General features: G+C 42.9%; 1 protein-coding gene across 1 annotated transcript; it reads right to left on the bottom strand.

Moving 5' to 3' along the window:
- Positions 1–8,389: 8,389 nt before the first annotated feature.
- Positions 8,390–17,728, bottom strand: csnk2a2b (casein kinase 2, alpha prime polypeptide b). The gene is made up of 12 exons (XM_076142430.1): positions 16,786–17,728; positions 16,283–16,394; positions 14,949–15,050; positions 13,342–13,392; positions 12,986–13,045; positions 12,704–12,787; positions 11,854–11,964; positions 11,105–11,206; positions 10,506–10,606; positions 10,200–10,348; positions 9,398–9,472; positions 8,390–9,052 (listed from the first exon to the last, which is right to left on the bottom strand). Exons 1-11 carry the CDS (start codon positions 16,887–16,889, stop codon positions 9,405–9,407), a joined length of 1,044 nt encoding a protein of 347 aa, XP_075998545.1. The 5' UTR covers positions 16,890–17,728; the 3' UTR covers positions 8,390–9,052; positions 9,398–9,404.
- Between the last annotated feature and the right edge of the window lie 1,817 nt (positions 17,729–19,545).

Below are 19,545 nucleotides of genomic sequence, written 5' to 3'. Positions count from 1 at the left end.
CAGAGTTCAGATTGTTTTGTGTGTGTGTGTGTGTGTGTGTGTGAGAGAGAGAGAGGAGAGAGAGAGAGAGAGAGAGAGAGAGAGAGAGGGAGAGAGAAAGAGAGAGAGAGAGATAGAGAGAGAGAGAGAGAATATGAGGACACAGCTGTGAGTTATATTGTTTTATTTTTTTTTACTTTCCACTATATTCTTGCACTAAAAATGAGGCAGATCATCAGATCACATCATTTGTTTGCAGGTAAAAGGAAATATGAAGTGATGATGTGAAAGTAGATGTGTGTGTAGAAGTGTTGATGAAAATAAGTCTCTGTTTTTCATTTTTCACACACACATCCAAAAGCTTTGCATTTCTACAGACTGCTGAGTTATGATGTCTCACACTTTTCTTTGTTAACAGTGATTGAACATAGAGCATATTCCCAGCAGATATTAATATTAAACTAAACATGCCTTTAATCCCAAGTTTCTCCGATAATATCTCAGTTACTCTTAACATGAATTAAAGTCAGTTATACATCACTAGTAGAAATTCCTCAGTTTTTGACTTTTAATAAATAATTACATGAACCTTTGCTGTATAATTTCAATGGTAAGAGTAGATGTGTTACTGAAAGTATTTTTCATCTATGTATCTATACACTAACTAAGATGTGTCCTTATAAAACTAATAATATTACATAAAATGATATCCTCTATCTCTATATACAGTATAGATATATAACTTATTCCAGAATCATTTGACCATCATACCACCAGGTGGCACTCTAAGTATCTCCAGCAGTGTTTACTGATTAAAGTAATAAGACTGGTGATGATTTTATGATGATTTTTATGACTGCACCTCTGCATCAAATTAGGAAATGAATGTGTTAAACTAGATGTTGTTGTTATGAGTAATGCCTGGCCATGCAACATACATGTGTAGAGAGCTTGATGTGTGGTCAGCTTTCTCTCAGTTGACCTCCTCTAGGAGAAAAGACAGAATCATATAGTAGAATGCAGTAGAGGGTCTGACGTAATGATGTCCTCCCGTAAGTGATGTGTGATACTGTACCAATCAATGACGTGTAAGGCATTGATGCATGACTTTGTTCAGACACGACACCTACACCGTGTGATGCCTCCTCTCAACTGTTCGGTCTCCCTCCATCACCTCTCTCTTTCCTCTTTCTCTCCCTCTTATCATCACCAATTGTCCCTCTCACATCTCTCCCTCGCTCTCCTTATCTTTTTCCCTCATTCCCCAGAATCACATCTGATTCTAAATATACCGCTAACAAAAGACTCCTCAATAATAGACTCCGTGTCAGTGGTTGCAACCTGAGGCAGTGTGTTTGTGTGTGTGTATGTGTATCTGTGTGTCAGAGGTGGGTGGGGTTTACTTTGTTTATTTCTGAAGAGTGATTGGCCAGCAGTCCGGACTGGTCATGTCAGCATGTATAAGAAGGTGGCAAGGCAACAGTCTGGTGAAAACAAGCTTATTTCTTCACCAAAGAGCTTCTACATTCCTCCATGGCTACCGTTGTTCCTGTGAGTATCTCCTGTGTGTGTGTGTGTGTGTGTGTCAATTAGTTTAATTAATGGTCTATATCAATTTGTTCACACTCGGTGATTGTGCTTGTAGTGTAGATGACACGTTGTCCTTCACTGTTCCCATTCCCATTCTATTAATGGGAATTGTAAAGATATTACAGATTATTCATCACTTTCTGGATCCTTATTAAGGCGTTAAGTCAAATTCAGTTTGGTTGGAAAAAACGAACATTTCCATTCTTACACTCAAAAGAACATTTTTAAAGATAATCTAGAGTGATATTAATTTTTTGTGTAATGAATACGGTTACACTATTCTTTCAGTCTTTGTGCACCACCTTGTGTGTGCATGTGTGTGTGTGTGTGTGTGTGTGTGTGTGTGTGTGTGTGTGTGTGTGTGTGTGTGTGTGAGTAAAACAATGGATGGCCAACTGTTGATAGACAATTCTACATGATCAAGTATCCGTCCTGTAAATGAATCTGCAGAACTGTAATTTCTTTGTGAGCAAGTGTGTGTGCGTGTGTGTGTATCTTGTCTTGGGTTTCTAACGAAAGAGAGTGATTAAGTCTGTAAGAGGAAGACAGTGGCTCATATGATAATTAAAAAGGTGTGGTGTGTACGTGTGGTGTGTACGTGTGGTGTGTGTGTGTGTGTGTGTGTGTCAACTGGCGTGTGAATGACAGAGGCACACAGCTGAAGCTTTACCTTTCCTCGGCTGCTCACAGAACTTCATTCTGTTGTACTTCTTATTCTATTAGACAGAAAGGACAGAAAGTAGAGTCCAGTACGTTTCTGTATTTCCCATAATGCATCACTGGGCCACATTTCTCAAGTTCTCATTCATTCATTTATTCACTCATTTGGAGCAAGAAATTCAAGCCACGGCAGCATGCATTAATAACTGTGTGTTCAGTTTGTGTCACTGTGTGTAGGAAGGAATATACACACACTCACACACAACAGGTGTATGAAGCTACAGGGTCCAGCTGTACACTTAGACAGTAGACAGTAGATCATAAATAGAGTAAAATCAAGTCGGGCATGCAGGATCTCGCACTAGTCTCACAACCACAAGGTCCATGGTTCAAATCCCATGCTGGCTCTGCTCCTTCCTGTGTGCTGTTATTGCGTATTTGCTGTTCTGGTGCCTCTGTTCCACTCAGGTGTGCACAATACCAGGGTCCTGACTTTGGATATTAATGTTTATAGTCTGTGTGTCTCTGTCCGTCTGTCTAAATATGCTGTTTGTGTCTCTCAGTGTGCGTCCTGCTATGCTCGCAGCAGTGTGCAGCCCCTGCAGCTGTTTGGTAGAGGTCCCAGAGGAGCCAACTACCTGTCACTCATCACATACCAGGGCCCCTACAGTGCCCCGCGGCCCCGCCTGACATGCCACGCCCCACGGATGACCCTGCGGCAAATCTGTCGCTTGCTTCGGAAGATGAGGCAGGTCAGCAACAGAGAGGCCGCCACCGCCACCGCCGGAAGGTGAGGGAGAGACGCACCATCACTGCAGGACCAAAAGCAACTTTGACTTCAAAATTCCTGAATATCATAGGCAACGATTACTAACTCAATAGAAGCTGAGGCCCAAAGCAAGTTTAAAGCTTAAACATTTATTTTTCTGAAACACTGCAATTGGATTTCAGCAAACAGCTCATTTTCCTTTTAGTCTGTTATTCATATTATTTGTTAGAATGCATATATTTCTTAGTACTCATAACATTGCAATACATCAGCAACACGTATATGATTCATTTGGGGAAAATAGTATCACAACACAAAAACAATAATAGAGAAAAAGGGATGGGAAATGATGTGTTCAGTGTCCCACCCAAGGAGAGGAAACTTCAGTGTTTGAGAGGCTGAATGATAAATATGATCATTGTGGGGTCCTGTTGTGCCCCAGTTAGTACTGTGATCACAGCAGTGTATCTATCCGGCTACACCGTGCTACAGTTAATAATTAAAGCCGGCCACATCCCTGCTAGAGTGAACTCATCACACTTCCTCCTCTCACGTGTTCTCCCTCTCGCTCTGCCTCTCTGTCCCCACAGAAAGCAAGGAGCGGCTCCGGCTCCCACCTCACCAGGCAGCAAGTCGGAGAAGAAAAACCTCCCGTGCTGTTTCAGACGCAGACGCAATATGAAACGCTTCGGCTGACCCACAAACTTAAATGAAATCCGCTTCACACTCCAGCTGACACCCTGTTGCCACCTAGTTACAACTCTGACAGTAACAAGAGGACATCATCCAACCGACCCCTGCCCCCCCTGCACCACCCATGGTACATTGCATGGCAGCTCGCCGAGACAGGATGCCATGACACCATGATACCACCAAACAGATGAATTTAAGCGATTTTGATTTTTAAATTGTCCAGCTTGTTTAATTCTCCACAAGAGAAGACATTTTTCGGTAAACTCATTGCATTGCCGCCACTGTGGTCTTCTCTGGGACTCACACAAACATCACTTGATTGTAGTCATCTTCAGGAACTGGGGAGTGAAATTTCAGCAGCATGCCCCCCCCCCCCCCCCCCCCCTCCCCCTCCCCCTCCGCCTCCACCTCCTTCTCCCTCCTACTTTGCTCTTTGTTTGTACCTTTTTGGCTACGCTTTCAAGTTCTTGTATTGCAGGGTGGGTTTTCACAAAAGCCTGATCATTATTAATGTATGCATTTGTATGTTCTTACACAAACAATAAAATGCTAAGTAATCTATTTATAAGTACTCAGGTGTGTTATGTTAGTGTGTGAGTAGATTACTGCAGTGTGAACTCATCTGTCTGTTAACAATATCCAGCTGCCTCCTCAGTTGTGTTGCATGGTGTGTGTGTGTTTTTTTTGTGTAATACATTTTTAGGAGGACTGATAAACAGCTGTGTCTGCATATTCTCTCTCTCTCTCTCTCTCTCTCTCTCTCTCTCTCTCTCTCTCTCTCTCTCTCTCTCTCTCTCTCTCTCTCTCTCTCTCTCTCTCTCTTTCTCTCTCTCTCTCTCTCTCTCTGCATGTGTGTCTGTGTTTGTGTCTGAAGAAATGCAGCAATAAAGTTGTGGGATCACAAGCAAATCTGCATCAAAGAGCAGGGGTTATTTGGTGATTAGATACACAACTTAAAATATATAATAAATTAAATTGTTATCATCATTGTAATATTAAATTATACAGACACTAGTATTAGAAGAAGATTAGTTGTAAACAATTGAGTTTTAAGGCTTTTTCATAACTCAGTTTTAGTCCAATTGATTACAGTACGGCCTCCCTCTTAGTATGAGTAGTTTGGGAAAAAATGGAACTTAGGTTTGAACCAAAACAGCTACAGTCTCTGTGGTGGTTTGGGTTGTGAACATGTTCTGAACAAACTGCAAGCAAACATTCAATGGATGCTGTGAGAAGGTGATAACATACATAGGCCAAGATCATTAGATTATAGGTTTATCCAACGATAGGCAGATATTGCATCCACAGTGTTATAATCGCTGGAATTGTCATCCTTAAGTGTGCTTACAGTGTATGTAGGGTAGGAATATGATTGGAGCATCGCATTTCTGTTCAATTCAAAACTACCTCTATGACCTGCTACAGAAAATATATACATTAATAATGTATGTGTCATCTAAGGAGACATTTTTCTTGAGATCTCGAGACAAAATGCTCTCTTTGCTTCTTCTTCTCTCTCTTCTTCTCTCTCTCTCTGCTGGGTCTGAGGGTACGACCATTGCATAGGACATAGGCCTGCTGATTGATTAAACAGAATTCTGCCTCACTTCCATTGTTTGTCTTTCACTTCTGGCTGGAATACCACGAAAAATAGAATAAAAATAATATTATAAATAAGTCCCTCTCCACAGCGGTTGTTCTTCCTCCTACAGCAGAATAGCTGTGATCAAACCTCATCCTAAACATCTACGGGCCTATTTCAAACCTTCTGCTCCTGCAAATAAACTTCCTGCATACTTTAAAGAGGTAAACTCTCTTGCCATCTTTAAATCCAGACTAAAAACTATTATTTTTGGTTGTGTGAGAGGGATGTCATTATCTATGTAAACTGTCATCCTCCCTGCTCCAGGATGGGAGCAAGGGAGCCTCGTCCCCTTGGCCGTCTGTACTATGAGATGCTGTCTGACTACATCTTCCCCAAGGCAAGGCAAGCTGGCAGATCGTTTTATTCTACATCATATTCATCCCACTCAACTTGCACTATTATGTGTAGTTCTGTCCATTTCCTGTTGCACTAAAATAGTTTTCAATGTTCAAGTTAAAAAATGTCATTTTCAGCTTTAGCAACATTGCAGGCAGTTCAGAAGAGTTCCTTTGGGCGGTTTCATGGCAGTTTTGTGGGTTTAAGGGTTTAAATTTACATTGATGGGTCCTATTTTGAAGCTGTCACTTGAGGCCCTGGTAAGTACTTGTATTAAGTTCAAGTATTTTGATTCTTCTTCAGTGATAAACTATTCATTTGCTGGTCTAGATAACATTTGCTTATTTTTCGTCTTGTTTTTTTTTTCATTAAATTAACCATTATCAAACATTTTTTTTAGCTATTTATACTTTATACCTACTCAAAACACTCTTTTTTTATATAAATAACTAAAAATATATGTTTTATTGTTCAGTTATTTTGGGTTAAATACACAGAAATGTTTTATTGATATTCATGGTATGCATATTTATGTATCTGTTTCTATTAAAAGGAACTAATCTCTTGTTTCTTGATTTTAATATGTGAAGCAGTTTGAGCATCATTTCTCCATGAAGAGTGCGTTACAGATATAGTCTCATTCTTGTTGTTATGCCTGTCCAGATGAAGTTACTGGAGAAAACAAATGAACTGCAGTGGAAATTACAGCTCACCTATAGGCCTACTGTCTGTCTGCGTGTCGTTGTGTGAGTGTGAGAGAGAGAGAGAGAGACAGAACAGGGACCCTATGACCAAACACAAGCCACAACTGATCACACAATGAATCTTTCATGGCCAAATGCAGTGACAATCTCTCTCTCTCCTCTCTCTCTCTCTCTCTCTCTGTGTATATACATTAGAATCTATCTACATGTCAACATGGAGTCAGGTTGTCGGACAGGAAGCCAAAGCTCTGGTTTCTTCACAGGAGGAAGTTGATACGTCAGCCACACTTGGTTGAATTACAGTACAGATCAACAACAACAACAACAGACAAAGAAGGACACTCATTAGAGTGCACAGTGAAACCTGCCCAGGCCCAACATGCCTGGGCAAAATGCGATAGTACCTAGCACTAGCTATTTTCTCTCAGTGTGCATAGTGGTGCTGTCATACGGATGATAGTAGCAGTGAATTCATAATTTTTTTTTTTGCAATTAAAGCATTGAAAAGGTCTCTAAATAGACCCCAAGTGAAACTAATAACATGGGAATGTGTACAATATCTTCCCTCAAAGGGCTGTAGTTAGTTAATTGCTGCCGATTGCTTCTAATTGTCAAAGAACATTCCTTGTTGTCTATAAAGGTTCTAAGTCACCCAGTTCATGGTAGCCAAGGAAATGTAAATCTTGCAACTGGACTTGAAAACGTTTCACCTCGAAAGGCTTCTTCGGTTCAGGAACTCCAGATATACATAGATACAGTATATATCCTCATAATACTACGTAAAAACTGTCAGCATATTTCTGGTTCATATGAGCTTATTCTGGCACGTTTTGTTCAGAAGAGCCACAGTATGATGAGATGAGTCTGGAACATTCACATTTAATGAAGTACAGTATTGATTGTTTGCAGGCTAAAACTGAGCCTGCAAACAAAACAGAAAAATAAATTCTCCTATCTGTATCATAACTTCACAACACAGTTGTTTTGTGCTTTCATGGAAAAGTTTGAGCAAATCTAACCTTTTCTGAACCTGAAAAACCCCTTAATTGTTCTATTTTATTATTACATATAGTTTAGGTTTAAGTGGTTAATCCTTATACAGTGTCTGTGGTCTCGGCACAAATGGAAATGGAACAATCTGATTCAAACAGTCTGATTCAGTGAATGGAAAAATATATTAGGTAAACCCTGAAAATGAGGTCATAACTATTTAATGTATACTCATGAAAAATGTAGCGTTAAGGTCATACAGTATATTCGGCGTGAGAGACTCCTCGTTTAAGAGGCTGCAAACTCCTGAACTCCTGTCAAAGTCACTTGACTCACACACACATACATACACACTATGGGAGCTCATCAGCTGATTGGTGTGAACCACTCTCATTACACAGCTTTGGTGTCTCTTACTGTCGTTATAACACGCGGGTCATTTTCTTACTGTAGAGGTCTTGGGAGCAGCCCACACGTCATTCAGAACATTTTAGTCCCTGTGTTAGTTTTCAGTATCAGGGTGGAGGTTACAGTTTGGGACCAAATATAGACTCAACGGAAAGTTCAGTGGTTACTTGCCTGTGTGTGCACTTACACCCAAAGAGGCAAGTTTCTCCTAACAGGGAGCTAAAATTAATAACTTAAACAAATTACTCCCAGCAACAGTTAGTTAATAGCTATTTCTGCACATCAGCTGCAGGATCTAAGAAACTCTAGGCTGATTGCAAATGTACCTGTCAACTGCCATCTATGATTGTAGCTTTGAATTAGCTGCTCACCCAACTCACTCTCAAGAATTGACTCCCCTCAACTCTTCCCAAACATGATAAAGGCTTTAGCTGGAGCTCTTCAGACCTCAGCCAAGGACACCAGAATGCTTTGGACAGAGATGTTTTCCTATTAAACTGGAATAAAAGCCCTTCAGCATTGTAGGCAGAAATGTGTGAAAGATTCTGCTCAGTTGTTGAATGTGTTTTGGTGACAACGCTAAAGAAAAACATAAACTCACTCATGCCACAGAAGTCATCTAAATAAAAATCATTTATTTGTCATTAATATTATTATAATCATCATCATTCTATCTAGACAGTCCACCATGCCACTTTCAGAACTGGAGTAGTGCTAAGACATCTGTCCGTCTGATGGAGGGGGTACACGATGGGCTGGGGGGGACAGACTGATGGACAGAGATGCATGGAGGGGGTGGGGTGGGGGGGACACTCCCGTTCATTCTCCATGCTGATGCAAACAAAGAAGGGAAGATACAGTATAAAGGAAGGATGGAGGAGCTGACAAGAGAAAGAGGGAATGAATTGTCTTTAAATGTCGTTTGTCCTTGCTGACCTACATGAGACGGAGCAGGGACAAGAAGAGTTAAGGAAGGAGGGCTGCTTCAAGCTCGTTGGTCAGGCTGCCCGACGTGGACCGAGGACAAGCCAATCACAGATTGATACAGAGGAGGAGGGCGTATGTATATGTATGTGTGTGTGTGTGTGTGTGTGTGTGTGCATGTGTGTGTACAGGTGTGCTTGCGTTGGTGTGTGTGTCTGTCAGTATATCCATATGCACATATCTGTGAGTGTGTAACTGGTCAGAGTCACTTTGTTCCATTGTCACTGTACACTTGTCAAAGTTACTGTCACAACTGGGTACAAAGTTGAGGTAACAAACATCCATCTTCCTCTTCTGCAGGAGAGAGACAGGTCGAGGAATACACAGAAAGAAACAAAAGGAGAAAAGAGAGATGTTATTTCAGTAGGAACCTGTTCACAGTTGTTCATGGTTAGAGCACATTTTGTCAATCTGGAAACCTCAAACTCATCCTTATGAGTTTGAGGTCACCTGAGAGGAAGAGCAACTAATGATGATTTCATTTTCGATTATTCTACACATTTTTTTTTATTTTTAAATTACGCCTGATTTTGTTCTGTATAAGATTGTACAATTATCACACACACACACACACACACACACACACACACACACACACACACACACACACACACACACACACACACCTCAGAATACTACCTGTGTCTCATCGGGCTGTAGTGTTGCCACTGTTGTTGTCAGAGTTGGACACAGACTGCTCTTTTACTACCGGGTCTGCAGGAGAAAACAAATGTTACGCTCTTAATACGACGTGAAGTTGAGTGAAATCCGGGAAACGGGAAGAAGGCAGTTTGGGCTTGGATCCCATGGAATGAAAGCAGACGCTCTAAATCAGCAGCCGGTGAAAAAGAACACTGGGAGTCAACTGACTTTGTGTCAACCAAACACAACGGCTGTCACTGGAGGTGAAAAACTAGACTTTTCAAATTTGATATTATTTCAGTCGGGTGATGTGCTTCAGTCTGACGCTTACAGAAATATTACTTAGGAGAATAGGGCCACTGTCCTGATGAAGAAGGCTCCCAGTGACAGACCTTTCCCAGGTACGGCGTTCCCACAGCACTAAACAGTACAGGACTTCTAACAGATCAACAAAACCGTCAAGATTTCCTGTAATCACGGCAGATCAAACTGGGAGATCATTTTAACATTCTAACACTGAATTCGACAAAAATCGTTGCTGCCAATGGGTACATTTACAATTGGCTGCTTGCTTGTAAGACGAGAGGGTTGGCTGCAAAACACCTGCCAATGAGTGGGACAGGAAGAGAAGACATTGTGTGAAAATTGCATAATTGAATCTAATGCAATATTGCTGTCATCGTGTCAGCACCTTCTCCTTTCTCTCTTCTCTTCTATTTGGTGTGAATGAATGAGTGTGTGTGTGTGTGTGTGTGTGTGTGTGTGTGTGTGTGTGTGTGTGTGTGTGTGCGCTATTTACAGAAGTAGGGGTGTTCCATGGCCTCGGTGGCCGTCAGTCTCTGTTGATGGTCGTAGCGTAGCAGCTTGTCCAGCAGGTCCAGGGCTTCAGGACTCACCAAGTGCTGATTCTCCGTCTGCACAAACTGTTCCCAGCGCTTCCTGCTCTGTCTGAAGACACAAAGGACACAGCAGCAGCTTTAAGAACAAAGTGCCAAAGGAATAATATTGCTGTCGCTCCTGGACGGACTAGCGATTATTTTTCCGCTATTAGGCGTACAGCACAGATCTGGTTGTCTCAATGAATCAATCACAGTGGGTTACATACTGTCCCAGCAGATCTTTGAAACGTGGGTCCAGCTCAATGTGGTATTTACGCAGGTAGCCAAACAGCTCGTCTGTTCCCAGAACCTTGGCGATCCGCACCAGCTAGAAAAACACAACGGAGCGAGGTTCAAACTCTGTGCCGGCTGGATTTCGGTGGTCCAACAAAATCTCTCAATATAGGAATTCATCAAATTATCGTGTGTGTGTGTGTGTATTGACCCCTAACCAGTAAAAACATTGTTGAGAAAATGAGTGCCTTCTCCTGTTGATCACACACCCTCATCCCCTCTCCCTCATGTTGCGCCATTGCTCTCTTTGTGGGGAAACGACTAACACGTTCAATCTTTCCAATACAGACTTTCACTCTTTCCGCCGTCTGCCATAATGAGATGCTCTGAAAGCGTCGGCTCAGTTTGAGAGATTAGAGGTGACGGCATGTAAACAAAGGCTCTGGACTTGAACCCAGTACGTCTCCGTTACATTGTGTCTTAGCCAAATGAGGCCTTAGACACAATGAAAGCTGGAAAGTAGACCAGAAAAGGAGAAATAGGTCCTGATGTACGAATCTTTTGTAGGTGTATGTCCCTGTGTCAGAGGTACCTGGTCATAATTGTCTTGTCCGTGGAAGAAGGGCTCTTTCTGAAAGATCATACTGGCCAGCATACATCCCAAACTCCACATGTCTAGACTGTAATCATACATCTGAAAAAAATACACAAGACACAACATAGGAGAAGATGAGGACACCAAGAGGAAAACGATCCCTTTTGTTATGCGATTCCATTTGAAAAGTACAAACAATTTGAAGAGGGATATCGTTTATGAGTGGGAAGTCTAGTTGTGACGTTTGGCTTTTACTTGCCAAGTCTGTAGGGCCTTTGAATGGACCCTGACATATCCATGTGCTACCTTGTAAAGCTACTCTACGTAACAATTCTAAGTTTAGTTCGATAGAAGTTCCTACAACATTTTACATGTAGGGCATTGTGAGGAAAAAAATTGTCGGTTGGACAAGTTACAATCGTTCCAGCACAGTACTTTAAGCTTTGATTGTGGTTTGTACAACTTTTTATCTTTGCATTGCTGAAGTAAAAGCACAGGGATCCATAAGGGTCCATTCAAAGAAAGATAGACCTGCTAAGGGAGAGCCAAACATCTCCAACATGCTGCAACTTACTGAAGAACCACAAATACAAACAAAGGACTGGAAAATCATGAAGGTTTGTAAAATTCCAGGATTATCACATCTAACTAAGGTCATAAAGGTAAAGTGTGTGTGTGTGTGTGTGTGTGTGTGTGTGTGTGTGTGTGTGTGTGTGTGTGTGTGTGTGTGTGTGTGTGTGCGTTACCTGGTAATCCACCAAGAGTTCGGGGCCTTTAAAGTATCGCGAGGCCACTCTGACGTTGTACTCCTGTGACGGGTGGTAGAACTCGGCCAAACCCCAGTCTATAAGGCGTAGCTATGGAAACACAGATTTGATCTCATTCACCTTTGCGTCGACGTTTGAAAAAAAAAAAAAAAAGTGGAGGTGAAGTGTAACTAAACACCGCCGTCAGCAGTCAGCACTCCCGCCCTCGTGAAGTTGAAAACGTGACAGCGAAAGCGTTGATGAAGGAAGTCGGAGCCGAGCTGTCGCAGTTATAAATACATCTTTCAACAGAATCTATTTAACGGGAGACAGTGTCACAAAAAACATGATGATCTGAGGCCAAAGGGGTTCCAGCTGAAGCATTTCTCATGTTTGGGGTGAAGTTCATGGACCGATGCCACGACGATGATGATTAGGAGGCAGAAAGTGCAGAATAACTGCAGGTTTGCCGACTTTGTAAGTGTTTAACAACTGAAGAAGACTTTGACTTCCCTCCAAGCTTGTAAGAGCGCCTCAGGCTCAGAACTTATCAATCAAACATTGTCTTCCTCATTCTCATTCTTGCTTAGCTGCTGTCCCCTAGTGTCCAAGTTGAAAATACATACTGAATGCTGACTGAATCACTTTTGTGTTCCAATCACCAGGAGAGAAGGAGAGTAGCGACTTTTGAAGTGGAAAAATACAGGAAAAGAAGACAAAATGTTGGGAGAGTTTAAAAGACAGAAGGGGAGAAAACGACAGTAAAAGGGGTGAAAAGGTGGGGTGTGACAGTAGAGGGAGATATTTAGAGAGTGTGTGGGGAGGGAGAAATATAAATAAAACCGCCCACCTTCCTCAACTGGTGGTCGATCATCACATTGTGGGGTTTCACGTCACGGTGCATGATTCCCATACTGTGACAGTAGTCCAGAGCCTGAGACACACACACAAACACACACACACGCACACGCACACTGTGTCAGACACACAAACAAATGTATGTGGCCAGGAATGGAGAATTTCACACTAGTTAAATGGCAATGTACAAACACTCAGGACCTTCTGTTATGCTGTAATGTCTGTCCGTTACAAATACTTACAGAAAAAGCAGAACACACTCATCCAGTCTCACCTTCAGTAGTTCATACATATAGAAACGGATATCATAATCTGTCAACTTCTGGTACAACTCCTGCAGGGACAAACAAAAGTTGTGTAAGGACTTTAGCCTAAAGCAACAGGGGACACACACACAGGATATCATTTGTATTACTAATCAACTCCAATGTGGATTACTCAATCACACACACACACACACACACACACACACACACACACACACACACACACACACACACACACACACACACACACACACACACACACACACACACACACACACACACACACACACACACACACACACACACACACACAGCGTGATGATTGTCACAGACCCATAGACATGCATAACAGAGATAATTGTACCTTGAAGTCTGTGTTATTGATGCATTCAAAGACGAGCGCTGGAGTTCTGGACTGTACAGCCACAACAAAAAACAAACAAGTGCAAAAACCACGTTAACACCAAAATAATGAATGACAGCAGGGGAAGGTTATCTCTGTGAGGCTATCTGTGTGAGGCAGATCAACTTGAGAAATCGTCACAATGTCCACATACAGTGTCAGACAACATGTGCAGGTGCTGTTGCTTGATTACAGCCCGGATTTTTCCTCAATTGGTGAACAAGGTTAGAGTTTTGGAAACCGCACAGGGCTGCACAAACATTCCTGGTCTGCTTTTGCTTTTGACCTCCGAAAAAAAGGGCCTAAGGCTGCGGAGAGAAACCCGCCGTGCAATGCAACGCAGGGCCAAAGGAATGAAACGCATCAGGAAATACGAGGCAGTGGCCGAGCGGCGGAAGCCTCTGATATTCACCGCTTTCCACAGATTGTTAAGGAAGATGTTTTTCGCTGCGCTTCTATAAATTTGGATAATCCAGAAATTCCGGAACAAGGGGGAAATCCTAAACCCTGTAGATTCCTGAATCAAAAAGTGAGTAAACTGGAATTACAGCGATTGTTTCGACTGCATACCAGCGGCGACAGGTTTCGCCTGTGTTCGCTACGTGGAGGTAACGAGTGAGCGCCTGTCCCACATGTCGCCCATCCCAGGCGCCCTTTCTTTTCACTACACTGTCAGCGTCTTTACAGCTATTAACCAGTTACATTCCAAAGCTTTTGTGATTTTTCCATAACCTCTTCACGGCGCGGTATGTCAAGCAACTTTGACGACTAGTATGGCTTTGCAAAACTCCACTTGTTACGCGATAAGAGTACAGATTCAAAGACACAAATCTAAATCTAGAACTTCAGCTGCCTACATGATTGGTGGCCTAAATGCTAAACTGTAGGTGAGTTGTTGAATCCAGCTTTTTTATGGCTGTTTTCATTGTCTGTGTGCTTTTCCCCCCCATCTGCACGGCCAAACAGGGCGCTTCACTCATATTACAGATACCCAATCTCTTGTGTTGTCGCTTACACTGAACGTCCCGTGTCTACAACGATTTTAGCCGTAAATCACATTTTTCATATGAAATGCATCCTTCTCAGGGTTAAATTGTGACCAATGTTAAAAACCTCCATCGCTTTTCCGAAGCAATTGAGATATTGTTTTACTTTACCAAGATTTTCATGACCATAGAGGAAACCATGGAAGTTCTGGAGATTTCTAATGCTTTCATATCCACACCTGACACAGATGTGAGAGAGCCATTACTGGTTGTGTTTTTAAATGTTATTAAAAGTTTTGCCGGAAAGGGAACAATGAGTGATGTCGGGTTGTACAATCTTAGCTGTAAAGTGAACAAATCAGTCAAACTCAAAGTAAATCACTGTTTGTCCTAACGGCTGTTCTGTAGCAACCCATGCAAACTCAGAACAATACTGTGATCTCGACTTATGCAATCCCATCAAGGAAACCCAGGGAACCAGTGAGAGAAGAAGAAGTAAATGGATAGAAATAGGTAGGTATCAAACCCCTAACTTTGACAATACTTATAGAAATGGGACAGAGATGCAGTTTGTGAGCGTACCACTGGGTCCTTGACTGTGTCCACCAGCCGGATGATGTTAGTCCCTCCTCGCAGGTTCTCCAGGATCTTGATCTCCCTCTTGATCTTCTTCTTCTTGACGGGCTGAATAAAACGTGAGAAACAAGCGACCCCCGAGGGGAAAGCCGGAGATTAAAAGGAGGGAACTGCTCAGACAGGAAGCGAGAGAATAACACGTGGAGAAGTGAGAGCAGAGATGTTTGCCCGCGTGCCAAATCTGACTTTGTGAACCTGCCGAGTCGGACTGTGCTTACCCTGCTGATGCTGCTCTCATCAGCACCCATGCCTCAATCTCACCCTGTGCACAGTGGTTAGGATGCAATAACCCACAGACATCTGCACCTCACTAACTACCATCAGAACAGCCATGCACACCCGTTCCCCGCATCAAAACACCGTATTCCCGTTTGTAACATGCAGCATTATCAGTGGCCGTCCATTTCCAACTATTGCCACAGTTTCAGCAGAGCCAGAATGGACCAATTGTGTCGAATTCATTTACTGATTGACACAAACCCAACTGGGATCCGTAACAGAAGACTCATCGTTCATAATGCTGATGTTTACTGCCTATTCATAGCACAGATCAGGACACTAAAGCCACCTGCCTTTATTAAACAAAACTCAAATCGATAACATTTGAGATGTGATGCCATTAAACTCAAGGGCAGTCAGTGAGACAGCAGACAACCCAGCACTTATCCGATTTCATAAATTCACACTTTTAGTTGTCATAACACGTGTAAAAAGTACTTATCATAAATGTCTTTGTACAGGGAAATCAATGATGTCATGTTATTCTGGATCTCTTCCCTAAATATGACATCAAAACCTTTCATACCGCTGAAGCAACAGAAAGCTAACTATACAGGTAGTAGCTACATGCTTTTTTTGGGTTTATATCCTGGTTTTACTATCTGGATCTGAGCAGAACTGCACCTGTTGTCAGACCATCATGGGACACTCGTGCCTTCGTTTATGAGAAATCGGCAAACAATATGAACAACTGCTATATACCGAATACTACAAGTGGAGAAAAAAAAATCTAAATGTGGGTCAAATAAAAGCAATCGACTCTTCTTTGGCCTGTCCTACCACCTACACCCAAAGTGAATCAATATCTCTCTCAAAGAAGCCAAACAAACACAGAGAACCCCATCATCCCCAGTGTAGAATGACCTGATTTTTTAGGACGCCCATACGAACACAGAGACTTGTATTCTTATATTCTTTGCATGCTCGTCACCCTCCATGTACACAAGCTATAAACGCTCCAAAGTCACAGATCACACACAGCATTTTGGGCACGTGCTCACCTTGAGGATCTTGACCACCACTTTCTCATTGTTGGTGATGTTGATGGCCTCAAACACTTCGCTGTACTTCCCTCTGCCCAACTTGCGGACCAGCTGGTAGTCCTCCTGGTTGCTATAGGGACAGACAGGAGGAGAAACAGTGAGCATGTGTGATTGTGGGAGAAAGAGAGGAAAAAATATTCACAGCACTGCTATGCAATTAATATACGAGTCGTCAGTGAGGAAGAAATCCAGCGTTGGGGGGGTGATGAAGTCATTCCGGGTTTATTATTATGAATATGGAGGATGAGGATGAAGATGAGTTAAGGTTCAGGAAAGTGTGAGACAGAGCAGACAGCAGGATGTGTGGAGAGATGAGAGACTGTAACACCCTCATAACTAGATGCATAAACACATACACACACACCATCTGCTACAATCTACATACATACACAGAGAATGGCGCCCATTATACTGTATCTTATGGACAAGCATTGCATTCAAATACACTGAATTTTCCTCACTTCCAGTTGGGTACGTGGGCCTCGTAGTCCCAGTATTCCCGACTTTTCAGTGTGTTGACGTCTGCGTACACACGGGACTTGCTACCGGCCACCGGACCCGGCATGGCGAGACCCGTGGCTCGGGCGCTGTGGGGGCGGTCTGGGTGGAGATGACGACAGCTGGGAGGGAAAAGCTACAAGAACCGGACCGGGTGACGGGGAGCCCCCCTGTTTCCCCCTCTGGCGACCCCCAAGAGGGAGAGGCAGCCTCTGGAGAGTGTGTGTCCGCCGAGCAAGCAACGCTTCGTAGTCGGAATTGTCAGGAGCAGCAGAGCCGGTGTCAGCGGAGCTCGGAGGGGTGGGCTTGTTAAATGTCCAGAAAGGTTAAAAGTGCAAGCTGAGGTTGTTTACAGAAGCGGTTACGCGTCCGGGTTTTGAGGTAGACGAGAAATGGACCCCCGAAAGGCCACAGAGGAGCAGAGAAGGAGGGGTTGGTAGTCACAATATCACGGGTTAAAACTCCGACGCTACTCGCTTTTCGGGCCCTAAAACCGAAACGTTAGGGAGGCTTCCTGTGCTAGGAGAGGAGGAGGGGGGTGTCCTCGGTGGTCCGGGTTTTAGCTACCGACGGGCCGGTGGCGGGAGTCGACCGGAGGGGAGAGAGACAGAGAGGGGGGAGTGGAGTAGTGGAGAGATCGATGTTGTTAGCTAATGTTAGCCCAATGATGCTACCTCAGCGCGGAGATGTCGCACCGACGGGGAGCGCGCGGCGCCGTGCACGACCAGCGGCGGACGCGCGGCATGTGCGGCGGGCTGTGCGGGGAAAGCCGTGCGTCAGATGCCCGGGTTCCACGCGCAGAAAAAAAGGGGCCCGGGGGGGGGCGGGGGGAGTCCGTGGGTTTGTTCGGCAGCCACACAGCTCCCCGGTCAGCGGCGGAGCGAGGGAGGCGGATCGAGTGTGAAGAGAAGCGGAGAGCCGACCGGATGTGAAAGCCGCTGGCTGCCGGGGTCAAGAGATATGGAATGCGACGTTCGACTCAGCAGCTGAGAAACAGCGCCCTCTTGTGTTAAGGATATTGGATAACTACTAAAAGTTAAAAAGCTTGATGACTAAAAAGATTCGGTATATACAGCAAATAAAAAATATGAAAGTGGACCTCAAATATGTGTTTTATAAAATGTACATACACCAGGTCTCTAATTGGAGTCATCCCCACTGGCTTTATGATTTTTATATTGTCCACATTGACTATGGACTTGACATCATCTGCTGGATAAACTGTATTTATAGGTGTGGTGTTTAATATCTCTCATGTTGACCACCTCTCAGTGGACTTGAGATCCAGGGCTGAGAACTCACATGTTGTGTTATATTTTATCTTACTGATTTATTAGGCCTTATATCTCTTCTGTCCCAAAGTTGTTTCTTTGCCCATCTAGATGTAACCAGCAGCACCTAGTGGCAGGCCCTCTTCTGCCCTGCCTGCTGATGAGGGGAACGCTTACAATGAGGGACAGGGGTGTTTTGATGGTGCCCGTTTTCCTCTTGTGGGACACTGCGGTTGACGAGCCTTTTTTTCCCCTAATAGCTTTCATAACATGTGACCTGCTGACTTGAAATGTATCACAATTTGTAGTACTACTGTACACACACCAGGCACACCTCTTGGAATTAATTTCTACCTCTGCTTTGATTTTAAAAATATATTTTATATTTCATATCATAGTACGATATGATATGAAATATAAAATGTCTTTTTTATTCTATTCTATTCTTTTTAGGCTATGGCCTATTTCATTCAGAAGCCACTGAACTGCCCATCCACTCAACAAAACAGCTAAAACCGGAGAAAAATGGTAGATAGACAAAATTCAAACCATGTAACTACAACAGGCAAAACAAGTCCTAAAATAATAACACAGTAATTAGGTAAAAACTAATCCAGTGTCAAAGAATGGGAATGAATGGGAAGAACAGCTCACCACAGGCTTAACAATTTACCACCTTAAAACAATTACTTACTACACCGCCTCCACAACCCTCAGCCCTCTTTTAGAAGCCGTGTCCCAGTCTGACAAGAAAATAAAATGGTTAAACATTTAATCTACATTTGCTTTATATCTGCCCTAACTCAGTTAATGATTACTTCAGGTGTGTAACCTAAGAGAAAGAGATGTGATCACACTGATAGTAAACTGGAAGAGAAAGCCAGAAAACTGATTTGCTGAGGATCTGCTCCATCAAATGAGGATATTTGTGTCTTTAAGTGTATTTGTGACACCTTTGTAATTAGTAATCAAAGGACAGCGTGTTTAAACAATGTAGCACTTGAACTAGTGATCACATCCAACGATAATTTTGGTAAATTATTCAATCACTTTACAATTGAGTTTACAATGAGAAATTACAACAGGAAATCCTCACTCGATATATTAAAACATTTGATTATAAGTGATGAATTTATAGTCAGAAACCCTCCTCCCTTTATTCGCATCATAATCAAACACAACACATAGTTTATAAATGAAAAATGTTTTATTTGTTAGTGCTGTGTGTAATTGAATGCTACATACATACAGATATTCTTAGCATGAATGTACACATACTATACGCTGCCACAACATTTTTTTTTGTCATTTTTTTGTCTTTTGAACTACATCATTCACATAGCTACAGTACAATTTGAAAAAGCTATAGGAGGGAACTGTGCTGAGGGGCTCCCAGGGACAGAACACAGGAACTAACAGCAAGCATGCAGAGAGCAAGAGACACCAGGGTCA

Source organism: Genypterus blacodes, unplaced genomic scaffold (assembly GCF_046128005.1).
Source record: "Genypterus blacodes isolate CSIRO-AG114 ecotype Tasmania unplaced genomic scaffold, CSIRO-AGI_Gbla_v1 ptg000021l_1, whole genome shotgun sequence".
Classification (NCBI taxonomy): domain Eukaryota; kingdom Metazoa; phylum Chordata; class Actinopteri; order Ophidiiformes; family Ophidiidae; genus Genypterus; species Genypterus blacodes.
The sequence above is the reverse complement of the archived record's forward strand: the minus strand, read 5'-3'. Positions and strand labels throughout refer to the sequence as shown.